The sequence below is a fragment of the Centropristis striata genome, chromosome 19, assembly GCF_030273125.1.
Source record: "Centropristis striata isolate RG_2023a ecotype Rhode Island chromosome 19, C.striata_1.0, whole genome shotgun sequence".
Classification (NCBI taxonomy): domain Eukaryota; kingdom Metazoa; phylum Chordata; class Actinopteri; order Perciformes; family Serranidae; genus Centropristis; species Centropristis striata.
Window position 1 is genome coordinate 25,276,145 of NC_081535.1, and position 18,787 is coordinate 25,294,931.

Here is an 18,787-nt window from a genome sequence, read left to right on the forward strand (position 1 = left end):
AAAAGTAAAAGTACTCGTCATGCAGAATGGACCCACTCAGATTGTTTTATATACAGGTGCATCTCAATGAATTAGAATATCATAGAAAGTTTATTTATGTCAGAAATTCATTTCAAAAAGTGGAAATAATACATTATATAGATCCATTACATTTCATGTCTAAATGTATTTATTTTCTTCTAATTGTAATGATTATGGCTTACATTTAATGAAGACCTTAAATTCAGTGTCTCAAAAAATGTTTAATATTAGAAAAGACCAATTTGAAAAAGTATGTTTCATATGGAAATGTTGGCCTCTGAAAAGTATGTCCATCTATATGACTCAATACTTGGTTGGGGCTGCTTGAACTGCTGGAAATTAACTTTTCTATGATATTCTAATGTATTGAGATGCACCAGTATACTAAACCTAACCTGCTTTATTTATAATGCTAAATGTTACGTGCTCAAGTTCAGCATATCCCCACTCTAAAAACCTAAATGTTACGTCACATGCTGTTACTTATTACTGGAAATGGACTTTTCCATCATATTCTAATGTATTGAGATGCACCTGCATTCTAAATATATTCTTACAATATTTGCATTTATGCTTTTATATAAACAGTGTTTTCATTTTGTAAAGACAGGGCTCATTTGATTACTTAATATACTGATATAAGACTTAATTATTACTTTAAATGGATCATATATTTCATGTTAAATCTCAACGTGAAAAGTAACTTAAACTGTCAGATAAATATAGTGGAGTAAAAAGTACAATAGTTGCCTAAAAATGTTGTTATTTGATTTGTAAATGTACGTAGTTACTTCCCACCACTGGAAATATTTATTCACAAATATCATTTTTCTTCAAAAATGCACATGTTAACTCTTTTTACATATCAAGTCTGTCTAATGGGCGTACACAAAAAATAAACAAACAATGCAATTGACAATGAAATGCCATAATTTCATTTTTTAAACACTTAGATTTAGATTGCATTTGTTTTTTTAAAATATATATATATATATATATATTTTACCTCATGTATATATAATTTGATAACATCTTCTTTTACACTGTTTTTGACACAGTATTTGTTAATAAAACTTATTTAGAGAAAGTTCTGTCTTTGGGAGGAAAATATTATTAACAAAAAAATAACAAGGTCTCCTATAGTTTATTCAGAAATGTAAATACTCCACATCAACACATCACACATTTAGAAAAATAAAAAAACAACAATAACAATAATAATAGCAATAATAATAACAATAATAATAATAATAATAATAATAAACATAACTGATACAAATTGCTGTTAAATTCGGAAGCATGTTTTTTGACTGGACATAACTTATTTAAAAAATGGTTATTATAATAAATTGAAATAGCCACGGGGGGCTACTGCCGGTGTGTGTACACTATGATGAGATTCTTCAGAGATTTCAAACTACTACAAATTAATACGAGTAATGTTATGATACTATATTACTTACAAGGAGCACACCTACAACAAGCATTCCTTTTCAAGTATTTATTATTTATTTATACAGCAACATATGCCCTTTAACCTCAAAATGTGTGGTGTGTGAAACGTGTATCTGGAGGAGTGTGTACGTGTGTGTAACTAAAATCACATAAAGTGAGAAGTGAGAAGTGAGAAGACACATTTTCCTACGTTTCTATGTATAAATTATTTTTGTAGAGTGGAATTTGCAGCCTGGAGCGCAGTTTTCAAATTTATTTTTTGACAGTTTTATCTCTCCCTCTACACTCTGGCGATGACATCACACACTCTGACACGAACATTCCATGCAATACACACCCATTATAATCTCAGAACTTCTCCAAAAATGATCATGGTCATTGAACAGGGATTGATAAAAAACCTATATGACCTATCGAAACGTGGATTAATACACCGATACACAAGACTTGTGTCTACTGTTTAAAGTTTAAATGAGAGTCCCAAGGTGAAATTATGCTGGAGAAGTAGACGTTTGAAAATCTCAAATTAGAGTTCTTTTTCGTAAATTTTTCTTTTCGTCCGTCCCATTCACTTCAATGCAAAATTTTGCGCAGTTTTCGCGAAAAATTCGTATTCCATAGAGAAAAGTAATAGCACACCGATCCCGATCAAACCGCACGTTTTGATGTATAATCAATCTCCAAGAGTTGTAGTATAACAATAGCTATTGCATAGCTCTAGGGGCCAGTGCTCGGTGCGATTGCCCCGTGGCCCTTATTAAGTTAACCCGTGCAGAGAGTGTAATGACTATAAAACACCACTGATTGCTGCTGTAGGGAATCACAAGTGGTCCATCCCAAGATGGCCTTACACTTTTGCATTATGTCTCACTAGCCAAAGCACCACTGCTTTTTGTGGAGAAACTGCTTGAAGCAAAAGCTAATCCAAATGGAGTCCCAGTAACGCTGACTCAAATTTGCGTACACGAGCTGAGACCAGACGTGAGATCTGATCGTACCCTCCGCTTACGTCCAAATTAATAAATGCCAAGCCTTGCATAGAAATGATCATTCGCCCACTTTAGGCTCACTTTTTGTCGTACACTCATTTGATAAATGAGGGCAAATGTATGTGCTTAGTTTGGCTGTTTGTGTTTGAAGAATGGTTCCATCAGAATGTCAAACCTCTTGCAAAGCATCACACTACAGCAGAATTATACTTCAATCAGGTACAGGCAATGTCTGGCCTACCCTATTCAGGTCAGTACACGCCCAGAGTGTGCTAAGCATTGGCTTGTATAGAGGTGTGTGTGTGTGTGTGTGTGTGTGTGTTGCGCAAACCCTCGTCTCCTTCATAGATAGGCTGCACTTTTACTATCTGTACTTACTGTCACATCTTTGACCGGCGTTTAATTCGGCAATAAACATGAAGAAGAATATTGTCAATAACTGAAAATGTAGATTTAATGTAGATTCACCAATAATGACAACTTTTATGGAAACCCAGCCTCTTCCTCTTCAAGTCTCTGGTCCCACCTGTAACTGTAGATGGGAGGAGCATAATAGAGAGAGAGGCAGAATCAGAGAAGTCAAACACGGAAAAGACGTGAAAGACGGAAAAGCAGGAAAAGTAAGACATGCTAACTGTAACTTCAGACTGAGGAGGACTTTCCACATAGATATTGTAAGTTAATTTTCCTACAATCCTCTCACTGTTACATTAAACTGTATGTTCTGTATGCTTACTCAAGAGAAGCACATTCATGCAACCCTACTATACTATACTTATAATCTTTTCTTGTGGTAATTTGATGTAATAATGAGTTAACCAACAGTTTATTTAGTAGAAACACAATATTTCATCCTTGTACGACTCAAGTAATGTATAGGTATTGCAAAGCTGTGCACATTCAAAGTTGAGTTCTGGTTTCAGGCCTAAATGAGGAAGTTCAAAATCGAAGTGAGTCAGTGAGGGCAAAGTGTGGGAGTCTTTGTTCATGAGTAAGTTATAAATACTAAAAGCATTAAGTCATAAACATTAGCAATTGTATAATTTAGCAGTGTTTACACAACTGTATTTGTGTCTAAATTAAATGACTACTCAACCTGTTCTCAGTAATTTAAATAAAGGAGCTTTAATGTTCCCGAATTCTATTTATTGCAGACATGTTAAAACTCACTGACGCACTGAAAAAATAAACATGACCTCTGTCCAAGGTTTAACCCTTTATCGGGCGAAGAACTATATTTGGTAACTTCAGTGAATATCAAAATGGGGTCCCCATGTCTCTCTTTGAGGTCGTAGAACCACATGGATTTGTAAGATTTAGAGAAAAGTGGCAAATCTTCAAAAAAAAAAAGTCACAGATTTAAGAGATTCAAAGTGGCAAATCTGCGCAAAAAAGTCACAGATTTACGAGAAAAAAGTGAAAAAAACGTTTTTTCTTGCAGATTCACCACTTTAAATCTCATAAATCTGCGCATTGTTTCTCCTACATTTGCCAATTTAATCTCGTGAACTTTTTTCTCAAAAAATTACCCTCCTCCCCCGGGTCCGTATGTTTTTTTTTTATACATTCTGGCTGTATGTAATATTCTCCAATATTCTCTAGGGTTGAAATTTGGAATTTGCAAGTATTTCAATGAGTGCCCTATTAAGGGTTAAATATCATTGATTGTGATATCTGATTTTTTGTTTTTTTTCTCACAGTTTTTCTGAAGCAAAGAAATTAATCTCTTTCAACCCATGGACATATCAACACTACTTGACGGCCCCCCAGAAGAAACACATTTTATAATACAGCATATTATTAACGACGACCTTGAGGAGCTCAAAAAAATACTCAAGGACATCAAAATTAATGAAGTTTACCCGTGCAGAGAGTGTGGTGACTATATAACACCTCTGATTGCTGCCGTTGTGATTCACAGTAGAGATATTTTTACTTTTCTTTTGCATCAAGGTGCACACCCTGACAGACCATCCCGATATGGCCTTACGCCTTTGCATTATGTCTCACAATCCGAAGCACCACTGCTTTTTGTGGAGAAGCTGCTTGAAGCAAAAGCTAATCCAGATGGATGGAGTAACAAACAGCGGTTCACTCCACTACAAACTGCTGCCGTCAACAACAGAGAGGATGTTGTGAAAGTTCTCCTTTCTGCTGGTGCTAAGGTAACATTGTTCCCTATCACTGACCGTAAACAAGATATTCACAATAAAAAAATATCTCAGGTGATTCATAACCTTGCATCGAAAGGAGATACATTCTGCTCCAAAATCAGATATTTCCTAGATTTGGAAATTGCTATGCGAAGGAAATCACCTAAAGAAGTGCTTAAAAGTTTTCACAGCCACATGCTGAAGGAGCATCCTCAGTTCCATGTGACCATGATCGAAAACCTTTTTAGCGTAACAGGGCGGAATGAAGAAAAATACCGCCAGGGATGTATTAAATGGCTGAAGGACACTGGAAATCTGAACTCCTACATGACAGATGCTATCAGTCGCCTCCCAAACATTCCTCAGGAATATGTAGCTATGGCAATTGTAAGTTTATATGCAGTTTTGCTGACAGTGGAAGAGATAACAAATGAGCAAACATCGGCCATGATCCCCGAACTACTGAAACAACTTCACTCAATCAAAAGACCTCATATATGTGAAGTTATTGTGGAAGCACTGTATTTGATAACACAGAAAACAAAAAGTACAAATGAGTGGCATCCCAACTTTATTGAGAAGTTATGCAAAGCAGTCGCTCCTTTTGTGCAAAAAGAATTCTCTTCAAACATGAGAGTCTTCACATATGGTATATTTGGAAACTTGCTGTCATTTGATCATGCAGCCATAATCTTCACATCAGTGGGGATAACTTCAGTACCTGAGGACATACTGACATCTGTAGATATGAACATGAATGACAAGCTGAAAGAAGTGCTCAGACGACTGAAAAATCATTTCAGTGAACCAAACGAGGAATGGGACGACTGCAAAGCATTGCCTGAATCCAAGAAAAAAAAGAGAAAGAAGAAGAAAAAGAAGGTAAAGCCAGAAAACTGTGAAGACCTAACAGATGAAGTTTGCACTGCTGCAACTGACCTCACAGCAGCTCCAGTTGTGGAGTCAACTTCAAATGTGAAGCCAATCCACTGTAACACCTCTCTGTCACCAGTGAGACACAAATGGCTACAAATCAGCAAGAGATGGAGAGGTCAATTAGAGAAGCTTGTTAGCACTGATGAAAGTGAAGTAACCAGAATTGGGAGCATGATCTATGTGAAAAAAGAATTCCGCATAGCGAGGGGAAGTGATGGCACTGAAGTCTTCTTGGGGCTGAGAGATGATGGCACTGAAGTTGCTATAAAAAAAATGACTCAATTAAACTATGGAGTGCTGAAGAATGAGGAAGGATTTCTGCGTCTTCCAGAGCTTGATCATCCATCTATTGTACGATACGTGGACTTTGCAGAGGATGAGAACTTTGGATATCTTGGTCTTCAACTGTGTGAGTACACCCTGGAAGAATACATCCGAAAGATCGATGATGGTGATCTGCTGAAAAAGACACTTGTCAAACAGGTTCTCGAGAGTTTAAAGGTGCTTCATTGTCAGAATCCTCCAATTCTCCACCGAGATCTCAAACCACAGAATGTTTTGATTGGTAAGACAAGTCAAAAGTATCCTGATATTACTTCATAATTTGATGTATAGTAAATAACAATACTTTAATTAGGGCCACGGGGCAATCACACTGGCCCCTACAGCAAAAGCAGTGCTTGGGGCACTATTGTTATACTGTGGATTTTTTCTTCTTCCTCTTCCGTACACGCTACTAGTCCTACAACTCTAAGACACACACACACACACACACGCACACACACACACACACACACACAGGTAACTTTAGGTGATTTTAGTCACACACAAACATACACAAACACATGCGCGCATAAGCGTGCACACTCCTCCAGATACACTTGCTTCACACACACATATGCGCGTGTAAGCGCGCACACTCCTCCAGATACACATGCTTCACACACACATATGCGCGTGTAAGCGCGCACACTCCTCCAGATACACATGCTTCACACACACATACACACGCACGCGGGCCTAAACGTGCACACTCCTCCAGATACACGTTTCACACACACATTTTGAGGTTAAAGGTCATAGGTTGCTTTATAAATGAATACTTGAAAAGGAATGCTTGTTGTAGGTGTGCTCCTTGTATATAATATAGTATCATAACATTACTAGTATTAATTGTTTGAAATCTCTGAAGAATCTCATCATAGTGTCCACACACCGGCAGTAGCCCCCGTGGCCCTTTCAGAATTTCCCCAGAGGAAATTTTCTAGTTTTAATTATCATACATTATTTATTTTCCTGAGCTTGTCTGCCTGATTTCTTCTGCAGATGTTAACGGGAGAGCAAGATTAGCAGATTTTGGCACCAGTAGACGGTTATCCAAAGGTCAAACAACTTATCGCACAGGCAGTGCAGGAACAAAATGCTGGATGGCCAAGGAGACTTTAGTAGAAGAAGGTGACACTGTCATACCATACAAGTCCAGCACTGATATACAGGTCAGTTTTACTACTACACAAACTTAATTCATGACTTGGAAGTTGGAAAATACATCCTTAAGTGCTAAAAATTCATTTGTAACTGTTAAGGTGGCGGGGATGCTGATCTACTATATCCTCTCTGGAGGACACCATCCTTTTGGCGACAAACCCTCTAAATGTGAGAACAACATCGATGAAGGAAAGTACACTTTGGACCATGTGGAAGATGTTGTGGCAAAGGATCTCATCGAGGGGATGATCAATGAAGAACCAAAGAAAAGACCTAAAGTAGAAGAATGCTTGAGTCATCCCTTCTTCTGGACCACTGACAGGTAGAGTCACTTTCATCATGATCAATACATTCAGATTAATTGAAGTGTTTTGCAATTATTTAGATGTTTTGTGTTTCTTAAAGTCTGTATCAAAATCTGAAATGGAAAAATATGTCAATGAAATAATTTACTTTAAGCTATGCCTTCCATGTGTTCTTTGTCTTTAATTGCTTAACCTCATCAATTTAGAGTATTTAAATAGCATCTCTATAAAACCCATTTACATCAATATGATATTGAAGAAAGTTTATGATATTTTGGCAAACATACACCCTAAATGTATTTTATTTTTCAGGAAAGTAGAATATTTGAGAAAGGTTGGAAACAGGGAGGAGGTGAGAAACTGTCGAAAGGCTGACCAGGAGTTCATTTCTTCACTGGAAAAATGTTCTGTGGATGGATCCTTGAAACAGTGGAAAGAAAAGGTGACTGCAACATAACAATCTCTTCTTTTTTTTAAGAACCCCACTTGTTTAATGCCAAATATAATTAAAACTAACTAACATTTGGCTCCAGTTTCCACCAGAGTTGGTCCAAAAGATGGATGGCAAGAACAAAGCCTACCCTGACAACACACTGGGATTACTGCGCTTCATACGAAACCTCCAGGAGCACTAGTGAGTTAAACTGATTAAAAACCATTATTATTCATCTCAACATCATATTTTCATACTTATTTCTCTCACTATTCTTTTGGCGGAGGAATTTGAATGGTTGATACTGATTGAAGGCATTTCTTTCTGTAAAGAGACCTTGATGTTGAGTTTTTCAGTAGTAACTCATCATTCCTCTGAGCTCCACAAACAACAGTCCATTCACCTTTAGCACATATTACTAAAAACTAGGGCCGGGACTCGATTAAAAAAAATTATCTAATTAATCAGATGCTTTGTAATTAATTAATCGAAATTAATCGCATGTAAATATTTGACCTGAGAACAGTGAGATGTAATTTTTTTTCACATTGATTTTTAGTATACCATTGAATAATGACTGAATACATAAGCTTAAGCAACAAAATTTGTTATTGTTGTCCAAAAGTCCAACAGACCAGTGCAACTTTTGCCATCAAGTGTATCCATCCATCCATCCATTCTCGTCCGCTTATCCGGGGCCGGGTCGCGGGGCAGCAGGCTAAGCAGGGCATTCCAGGCGTCCCTCTCCCCAGCCACAACGTCCAGCTCCTCCTGGGGGACCCCGAGGTGTTCCCAGGCCAGGCGAGAGATATAATCCCTCCACCGTGTTCTGGGTCTTCCCCGGGGCCTCCTACCATCAAGTGTAGCAATAGCATATTTAGAAATATAGTACATTTCAGAAATTCAGGCAGCCTATAGGTAGGAAGACCTTCTGTAAACTAGAATACTTTGGTTTTTAAAGTAAAACACAATACTTTCAAGTACATTCAGAAAATTGGAAACCCTGACTATTATTATTACTTATCGACGCTTCCACCCATTGTTTTTTTGTAACAAAATGTCCTATCATCCACGGGGCTAACCAAAGCGTCTCATCAGCTTCTTCCTTCATGTTCACAGTGGTTTGTTGTTGTCTGAACTCATAAACGCTAGTTGGTGCTCCAGTATAATCGGTCCGCCTGAAACTCATCCAGTGAGAGACGTTCCGCGGTGCAAAAATAAGTGTGATTAAAATGCGTCAATTTTTTTAACGTGTTAATTTTTGTGTAATTAATTAATCTTAATTAACGCGTTAAAGTCCCTGCCCTTCTAAAAACTAATAATTTTACTACACAAGTGGATGACACTAATGACCACATAAGTGTTCATAATGGAATGTTCCTCTTTGTTTGCAGTGAGAAGGATGCAGCTCAAGTTGATGTGGTGTCGATATTTCCTGATCTCTTTGGATGTGTTTACACGTTTGCCAAGACCCAAGGGTGGAATTCAGAGACCCCCTTGAAGGAACTGTTGAGAAGAAAATACCTCAGCAGCAGCTTTATAAACCTGTGCATAAACCCTGAGGAGCATGTGGGTCTCCCAGTTCAAGAGTCTCAGCCCAGTGTCTCGAAAAAGGACAACGGATCCCAAAAATGAGACTGACTTTTGGTCAATGCGATGTGTTACAGGAATAGTTAATGTCAATAACTATTGCTGTAACATGAATATAGACATGTATATACACCATTGTATTACCTGCTAACAGCTACGTAGATAGCAAGCACGTAGTCTTGCTATCTCAAAAGCAGCCCCGACCCCACACAAAGTGGGATCATTCATTCATTCAGACAGTCACATACACACCCATGTGTAGGGCTGACCTCGGGGGTAATGTAATATTGTAGTTTTTAAAAGTTATGTGTTCAAACCATGTTTAAAAGCTGTTTTTCTGACTGTGACATGTCAAAACATCTTCTGTTAATAAGCCTGTGAGGTTTTGCATGTGTATTGTTCATTGGAATTATTTTTTAAAGGCACACAGTAACAGTAGGCTAATGGATTGTAAGATACTGTGCTGTGGTACATTTTCAAGGGGCACTTTAGTATTTTGTAAGATTTTTTTTACTTTTCTTTGACCATAAGCCTCATAAGAAAATATTTCAGTTTTATTTTGCTACATTATCTGATGGCTGCAATTAAGGATGACACACATTTTCACAGATTGCAGTATATTGAAATTGAAAATACTTAGCTACTTTGTACCTTATATTTTACTGCTGATATATTTTTTACTGCTTTAGTTTTTATTGTTGTAATTGTCCTTTCTTAATCTCTTGTTTTGATTTTGGAAAAACTATTTGAGTTATTTTAGTCTCTTGAGTTGGTTTTGCTGGTCTTGTCTTATGTACAAAGTCTAAAGAGAAATTTCTACTTTATTTGTATAAAACTTTTTGAATGTATTAAATGTTAGTATCAGGGCTCAATATCAATCAGGACCAAGTCTTCCCTCTCACGTATTATGGCTTTGGCTGGATGAAAGCTCAGTGTGATTTCTTTCACTTCCTTTACAAATGACATTAGAATTTTTACTTTTCTTTGGAAATATTAACTCATCTCATTAAATTTTTTGTCCTACTCATGTCTCGGAACAATGAAATAACAAATGTTGGCAGAAGTATGTATACCAGCTTAGCATGTATCTACATGAGTTACACTGAAAATCTTTAATTTCTTTTTCAGCTCTTGTTAAAATAATTTGTAATTCTCTCTCTGTTGTCTGTCTCTGTGCGTGTCACAGGTCACTATCAAATGCATGCATACGTGTGTATGTGCCCTCTCTCTATGCATTTATATATTAATCATGCAATATGATTTTGATACAATGATTATGTTTGTGTGTTAATATTGATTTAGAAACTGTGATTACTTTAAATACATATATTCAGTTTGCTTAAACTGATTAAGATTCTATAATCTGTGTCTCCAAATTATATCTGTAAGACATAACAAGGCAGAATGTTTGTCTTAACAAGTTTTGATAGCAGGTCAGGACACAGTGTGCCGGGCAGAGAAGATTGCTGCCCGGTGACATGACGTGTCCCTGTATTGATTAAAACTGACCAATCAGCGGATCCAGAAGACGGAACTTCCTGGAAGAAATCTACAATGGGTTCGAGGGAAAGGAGACTGGTTCAGACTTCATGACCTGAAACCAGTCTGCATGTAAATCAGGGAAGTGATGTTTGAACCCACAGATATCTCTGTAAAATGCACATTTCTTGACATATTGTAATAAAATTATGTTAAACTGAGAACTTGGACGTCTCCTGCTCATCATTCCCCATCAAACGATCTGCGCAGAGAAATAGGTGAGGATTTTCGGTCGTGTCAGATAATTCAATTTTAAAGGTTTCCTCAAGAATTTCTCTTATACTCTCTAATAAAATAGAGCATGAAATGTTGGCAGAGAGAGAGAGCGCTGAGCTTTGAACTTGCTTTATAGGCACTAATTTATGAATGAAACATTTTGACCTGCAGTTTGAAACAAGTTTCTTTTTTTAGTTTGATTTTTTTCTAAGTATCCTCCAGGTCTGAACTTAAGGAAGTTGGTTGCTTGAAATGAGAAACTTGGATATACTCAAATATTTTTTTCCAAATAAGTCCAAAATTGGCCCAAGTTGCTTTTTATTGTATTGCAGGACAAACAAAAAGTATTTGGCCACAACAGACAGACAAGATGGCACAAGGTGTGTGTGATTGTGTGGAGGGAGTCGGGTGTCAGCAGTTTTACATTTTGTATATTTAAAACCATACTATTTAAGATTTGATTACACCAGCATTGGTCAATGCCATAATATTTTATTGTGTTCAAGAGGCCCTGGAGTTATTATCCTTTCTGATGTTTATTTGATGCCACATTTATTATGTATTTAGTGACACAATGTTTCATCCATAGACCTATACTATAAAAAATATCTGTAGATTTTACGGTGAAAAACTGCTAAACCATGACAGTAAAAGACCGTAAAATAATAAATGGGTTAATTCAGTTTCAGTAACAATGAAACACTGTAAATGTATATATCAGCCAAAACTGTATTCTTTACATTTTCTTTTTGAAAAATACATTACTTAACTGTAAAATACACTGGGAGTGTGAATGTAAGAAAAATATACTGTAATATATATACAAGCATCACTGCAATTTTTGCATTTATTTTTTGTAAAAATACTTTTTCTCACTGTTAAACGTACAAATGGTAAAATCTTTAATTTATGCGGCATTTATAAAGTATTTTCTTGTCATTTACATGGCAGAACAGCTTTTCTTTTGAAGGAAACACTTTTAATTTTTAAGGTAAAATATGGAATAAAATGGCAATCTTAAATGTGAAATCAACAGTGCTAATATCATTTTACCATAATATTAGAAAAAGTTGCAGCGTATTTATTACAGTAAACTTCTGGCAACCACAGCTACCGTTTTTTTTACCGTAGAAATAACAGTCTTTTTTTTTTACAGTGCACTACGATCAAAAAGTACTTATTTCACAGCTGTACACATTAGAAGTTCTGGTTTCAAGCTTGAATGAGGAAAATTAAAAAGTCAACGAGGACATGATGTAAAACTTAAACTGAAAGTTATAAACCCTCTCAACCCCAAAACATGCCTTATTTGACCCCAATGTGGATTCTGTTGTTTTTTTCCCCCTACATACTTATTTTATACAAAGATTTTTGTATATGCTGTTGTATTTGTCATAGGCACCTTTCATATCACTCACAGTGACAACAACAAAAATAACAAATAATAAAAAACAAATAATAATAGAACAATTTAGTAAACAGAATGGAGATGTTATATGAGATATATTTATATTTTATTTATTGTTTAATGTATGCCTGTAATAAAATATGCATATAAATATTAATTTCCCAATTCTTTGGACAGTGTTGGTTATATGCTTTTATTAAATAATGGCTTCTAACATAAATAAACAATGAAAAAAAGAGTATAAAAGCTGATTTAATTTCTAGCTTTAGACTAAAAAACCAGGAGACTAACAGGAAATGCCACAATAAGAAACCTGCTGCATAACCAATTAGGACTGCAACTAATGATTATTTTCATTATCGATTACTCTGTCGATTATTTAAGCGATTAATTGATTAGTTGTTTGGTCAATAAAATGTTGAAAAATATCAATCAGTGTTTCCCAAACCACAAGATGACGTCCTCAAATCTCTTGTTTTGTCCACAAACCAAAGAGATATTCAGTTTATTGTCATAAAGGAACAAAGAAACCAGAAATATTCACATTGAAGAAGCTGAAATCCAAAAATTTGGACTTATTGTGTTTAAAAAAACTGCTCAAACTAATTATTAGATTATCAAAATAGTTGACGATTAATTTAATAATTGATTATTGTTCGATTAATAGATTAATTGTTGCAGCTCTATAACCAATACATAGAAATGTTAACAGAGCAAATAAACATTTAAACACTACTAAGAAGCTAAGAGTTTTGCAGAGTTGCTATGGCAACAGGTCAAACAACACAGGGTGGAACTCAGCTGCTCAGTTACTACGGCAACAGGTAAACAAAAAGCTCAGAGACAGAGGAGAGAAAATGTCAGCAAGAAGAAAAGAGAGAGCAGAGGAGGAGAGCAAGGAGGTTTTCTCAGAGGAGGAGGAGAGGAGTGTTGAGGAGGAGGAGGACTGTGAGGAGGCCTTGAGGGAGGCTGCCCCCTCTTCTGCTTCCAGAAGAAAACCTGGAGCATTCAAGCAACAAATTGTCCCTAAAATCCCAGAGGCAGTGGACGACTTCCTGAGGAACTTCCTCCGGAGAGCCGGCCTGAGCCGCACTCTGGACAGCTTTGAGTCTGAGTGGTACGGCTCGGCCCAGAAACGCCTGATAGAGACTCTGAACATGACAGAAAGCGGTATCTTGTTCATTCCTGATGCCCTCACACACAGGCAGCTCCTCCAGAGAGAGCTGGAGGCGGTCCGCAGGGAGACGGAGCAGCTCAGACAGGAGGTGCTGGGTGTAGGGGAGGGCCTTGCCAGCATGCAGAGGGAGAGGAACTTCCACCGGCTGCAGTACAGACGAGTTGCTGAGGACAAAAACCGTTTGATACAGGACTTCAAACAGCTGAGGAAACACCTGGAGTCCTATGAACCGGCACTGAGGCAGCTGGAGGACAAATACCATGCAGCTCTGAGGCAGAAAATGCTCATCAAGAGAGTTCAAAATACTGCAAATCGAGAAATCAAGAAAGACAGAAGCATCAAAAGGAGCAATAGTGCTGATAAATCCCCAGCAAAAAGCACCATGAGCAGACCTCCACAGGACACACAGTTTCCTGTCTGCAGCAGGCAGGTTAACAACCATCTGGCTCAGGTGAAATCTCAAAAATGTAAAAGCCCCAGTTCCTTTAGCCTGTCCTACTCCATCAGAGCCCACCAGCTTCCCATCAGCTGCATCGACCTCCACCCACGGAAACGGATCCTGGCTTCTGCCAGTGATGACAGCAGCTGGAGGCTGTGGCTGCTGCAGGCTGATGGAGAGAAGGTGAGATGGATGAGATGAGATGAGATGATGAGATGAGATAGGACCACATAGAAGATGAGATGATCTATAACATGAGACAGGATCAGATATAAGAAGAGATGACATACGATATGAGATGATATGAGTTGGGATGGCATGAGATGTCATGGGATGGGATGTGAATTAAAATGAAATGAGATGAGATAGGACTAATTATTTGATTGATTGATTGATTGATTGATTGATTGATTGATTGAATGATTGATTGATTGATTGATTGATTGATTGATTGATTGATTGATTGAATGAATGATTGTCTTTATTTCGAACATGCAAGCAAATAAAAAAAACAAGTTTAAATATTAATAGATGAATAAATAAAAAAGCAAAAAAAAAATTGAGAAAACAGACACTTTCTGCAAGCTCGAAAGGGAGTAGGAAGAAGTAAAAAAACTTATCGAGTCCTACCCCTTAACAGGTCTCTATATCTATATACATATATATATATGAATAATCAATATAGTCACATACAAATATTATAAACAATTATATGTATATATATATATATATATATATATATATATATATATATATATATACTATAAACAATTTATATTACATTGTAAATGCCTATACATGTATATTGTAAATTACTATATATATATATATAAATATTATAATTATTAATTATAAAATGTGATGGGTTTACATGAGATGAGAAGAGATAAACTGACATCTGATTAAATACTAGATATGAAATGGGATGGGGTGAGAAAACACAAGATTTGATTATTTTTTATCTTTATTTTGTGAGAGCATTATAATACAGTGCTTACTTTCAGACAATATACAATAGTATTTCTGCCACTCACAATCAAGGTTTTTTTTATTTATTTACAAAACAAGAAACAAGATACAGAAAGTTAAGTGTATTACATTTGAGAATTTTGAACAAACTGGGAAAGGTAGGCATATGTATAACAGCAAATAGAAGGAAAAAAAAGAAAGAAAAGAAAAATAAATTATCCACCAGGGAGTGTAGAAATGAAATATAAGTAATGCAAACTAATCATTAGACCCAATAAAACATGAAATAATAAAGTACAAAAGGGCATTACAGGGTCATCCATACAGTACTTCTGTCTGTTCCAGATTAACATATTTAACCCACTTGGACCACAGTTTAATACATTTATCTTTCTGAAGGCGAAGGGAGAAGGTAATCCTCTCCAAAAGATAAATGTCATTTACTATACCTATCCACTCCTGCTTTTTTTTTTTTTTACCAGCGGTTATCAAAATACCAAATAAATATTCATCAGCTTGCCTGACCTGTAAATCTAAATTTCAAGATTTGATTTTAAACAAAAAAGTGAGAAGGTTGAGCCTGCAAAGCAATAAATCAAGTTAGAAGTAGGATAATTTTCCTATTGTCTTACATATAAACAGCCTTCCCTTTGCAACTGGTGGTGTCCCCCCCTGCTGGTGACGAGATAGAATACAGGCACTTTACTCATGGGGCCCAGAGGCTGCTTACTTGCTCTGCGACAAAAATCTTTCAGGCAAAAACCTCTGAAGTCTTAAATTCAATGAAACCGTAGTTTGTTGACAGGTAGGGGTCCCTCTTATTGGCTGATGTCATGTATTGTGTGTTGGCAGATTGGTCAGAAGCTCCAGACAGGTGAGGGTCACTCTGATTGGCTGTCTGGCTGCAGCTTTCACCCTGATGGAGCAAAACTGGCAACAACCAGCGGAGACTCTATGGTATGTTCATCTTCACTTACACACCTTATGGTTGGGAACAGTAATGGTGGGGGAAATATAGTATAATATTGCGCTATTTGTGAGGTAATATTATATCGATTCATGGCTGCCAAGTATCGATATTTAGTGTAATTTCGCCTTTTTCGTTTTTTTTTTTTTTGTGAAGGGCTGACTTTGAAGAATATACCGGAGATACTAGTATCGTATGAATCTAGAAGATTGTTGGGAAGTTGTCGAAATAACGATGCAAAGTTCAGCTTTTTTTCTATGTTTCATTTTTAAAAATCCAGTGCAGTGAAGATTGTTGCTTTTGAAAGTTTTATAAAATGCGGCAGTTGTTGTCATCCATACATGTTTGATATCAGTTCAGTTCAGTTTGACTGAATACTTTGTTGGTCAGTCTGTGGGTTTGACTCTCATTGAGGAGAAATAAAAAGACTGAAGTGAGATGAACATTTTCTCTCATTGGACAAAACAATTCTGGATTGAATTTAATTTTGTGGACACAAAATGCAGTTAAACAGTTAAATCACAATATATTGTATCACAATACACACCATATCGCAAAATGCTTAAAATGAAGCCTCATGAACCATTGTCATTATTTTCTGAGCCCACTAGATGGTGCTATTGGTTTAAAGAAAAAGGCTGAAGCTGTGGTAATTGAGTGTGCTTTCAGCTCTTTGTTGAACAGAGAGCTCCATCTAGTGGACTCAGAAAATAATGAAAATGGTTCATGAGGCTTCACTGGCACATCACTACCTCTAGGTAACAGGCTAGAGAACAGCCCAGTGTAAGCTTTTTGCTTCTCGATCTTGTCGTGTTTCGTGGTTAACTCTTGGATCCGTCTTCCTGCAGGTGCGGCTCTGGGATTTCTCTCGAGGCTGCTGTGTGCTGACGCTGCCCGGTCACACTCAGCCCACCTGGGGCAGCTCCTTCCACGACTGCGGCCATTTCCTGGCGTCCTGCTCCGCTGACAAAACGGCCAAGCTGTGGGACCTGAACAGCCAGCGCTGCCGTCTCACCATGCGTCGCCACACCGCTTCGGTCAACAGCATCTGCTTCCTGCCCTTCTCCAACCTCCTCCTCACCTGCTCAGCTGACAAAACCCTCGCCGTGTGGGACGTTAGACTGGGTGTCTGCACCGCCACCTTCCACGGACATCAGCACCCCTGCAACCACGCCACCTTCAGCCTGCCGGGCAATGTCATAGCCTCCTGTGACTCCTGTGGAGTCATCGACCTGTGGGACATCAGGAACCCTGCGTTGGCCACGGCCATGGTAGATGCCGGGCCACTGGCGGCCAACCAGGTGGCGTTCAGCCCATCAGGGAAGATGATGGCTGTTGCCAGCAGTGATGGTCTGGTCAGATTGGTGGAGGTGGATTCCTGCATGGTGAGCAGTCTGTCGGGACACAGCGACAGCGTGCAGAGCGTGACTTTTGACCACACGGGGGAGACGCTGATGTCAGCGGGGAGTGACGGCTTGATAAACGTCTGGGCGTTGAAATGAAATGATAAACTGCAGTGAAGCCAGTGAATGTAAAATGTTGTTTTTCTTGTGATGATGATGAAGTTCTCTCACAAAACTTTTGATACTGACTCAGATAAAAACCGTAGTTTCAGAATCTAAACCAAAATGACTGAGAAATACGTTTTTTGTCTAAAAAAAACCTTCTGAATGTCGTAGTGATGTGCCAATGAAGCCTCATGAACCATTGTCATTATTCTCTGAGCCCACTAGATGGTGCTATAGGTTTAAACAAAAAGGCTGAAGCTATGGTAATTGAGTGTGCTTTCAGCTCTTTGTTGAACAGAGAGCACCATCTAGTGGGCTCAGAAAATAAGGAAAATAGTTCATGAGGCTTCACTATTGTATACTGATGGGTTAAACCAGGGGTGGGCAATTCATTTCCCCAAGGGGCCACATGAGACACTGCAAAGGTTGCGGAGGGCTGGACTGAAACTTTGAACTTAATTCTGCTCAAAATTAATTTAATCGCTTTAAAAATGCAGTAAATTATCTGGTTTTGAGTTGCTGCTGGTAAGAATATATATGTTATGATAAGTCTATGTTAATGTGGTGTTGCTCAAATATAGCAATAAAAATAGTAAAAACTCCAATCACTATCTCACTTTTCCATTTATTTTAAACACAACATACAGTCATGGAAAAAATTATTAAACCAACATTGTTTTCTTCAATTTCTTGTTCATTTTGATTGCCAATTAATAATAATAACCAAAATCATTATCAAGAAAACCATGGAAAATGGCTAGATATCAGCTCTTGAATTAAACTCTCATGAGTTATTTTTGTTGTTATCATTATATTTGTCCAAACAAATAATAAAAAAAAATATTTTTCCGTGACTGTACATTCAAAGCACAAAAACATATATAACATATATAGAGAATGTATGTTATGCAGTGAACCAGCAATTTATTAACTTCATGCACAAGGCAATAAGTGTTTTAACAAGGTAACTACAACTTTTGTCGAACGCATTTCTGTGCAGGTGCCTATATGCACACACACACACACACACATACGTAAATTGCCTTGAAAATAATAATAATATATTTCTAATTTCTGACAGCCAACGAAATCTGTCTGCAGGGAACAAGAGAACAAATGCTTGTTTTTTGAATGGAGCTTGGATGGATTAGAGTTATGCTGTGCAGGAAAAAAACTCACTGCTGATTAGTGATG

General features: G+C 37.3%; 2 protein-coding genes across 2 annotated transcripts; both read left to right on the forward strand.

Moving 5' to 3' along the window:
- Positions 1–4,240: 4,240 nt before the first annotated feature.
- On the forward strand, positions 4,241–11,043 carry LOC131992950 (serine/threonine-protein kinase/endoribonuclease IRE1-like). Its single transcript, XM_059358660.1, has 6 exons — positions 4,241–6,119; positions 6,881–7,050; positions 7,141–7,364; positions 7,660–7,789; positions 7,881–7,981; positions 9,175–11,043. The coding sequence occupies exons 1-6, from the start codon at positions 4,766–4,768 to the stop codon at positions 9,413–9,415; spliced, it is 2,220 nt and encodes a 739-aa protein (XP_059214643.1). The 5' UTR covers positions 4,241–4,765; the 3' UTR covers positions 9,416–11,043.
- A 2,318-nt stretch (positions 11,044–13,361) lies between these two features.
- LOC131992702 (sperm-associated antigen 16 protein) lies at positions 13,362–17,777 on the forward strand. The gene is made up of 3 exons (XM_059358370.1): positions 13,362–14,332; positions 15,971–16,075; positions 16,934–17,777. Exons 1-3 carry the CDS (start codon positions 13,391–13,393, stop codon positions 17,585–17,587), a joined length of 1,701 nt encoding a protein of 566 aa, XP_059214353.1. The 5' UTR covers positions 13,362–13,390; the 3' UTR covers positions 17,588–17,777.
- The last annotated feature ends 1,010 nt before the right edge of the window (positions 17,778–18,787 follow it).

Coding starts and splice junctions, on each gene's coding strand:
- LOC131992702 (XM_059358370.1), top strand. CDS start 13,391: ATGTCAGCAAGAAGAAAAGAGAGAGCAGAGGAGGAGAGCAAGGAGGTT. Junction 14,333..15,970: donor TGCAGGCTGATGGAGAGAAG/GTGAGATGGATG, acceptor GTGTGTTGGCAG/ATTGGTCAGAAGCTCCAGAC. Junction 16,076..16,933: donor CAACCAGCGGAGACTCTATG/GTATGTTCATCT, acceptor GTCTTCCTGCAG/GTGCGGCTCTGGGATTTCTC.
- LOC131992950 (XM_059358660.1), top strand. CDS start 4,766: ATGCGAAGGAAATCACCTAAAGAAGTGCTTAAAAGTTTTCACAGCCAC. Junction 7,051..7,140: donor AGTCCAGCACTGATATACAG/GTCAGTTTTACT, acceptor GTAACTGTTAAG/GTGGCGGGGATGCTGATCTA. Junction 7,790..7,880: donor TGAAACAGTGGAAAGAAAAG/GTGACTGCAACA, acceptor ATTTGGCTCCAG/TTTCCACCAGAGTTGGTCCA.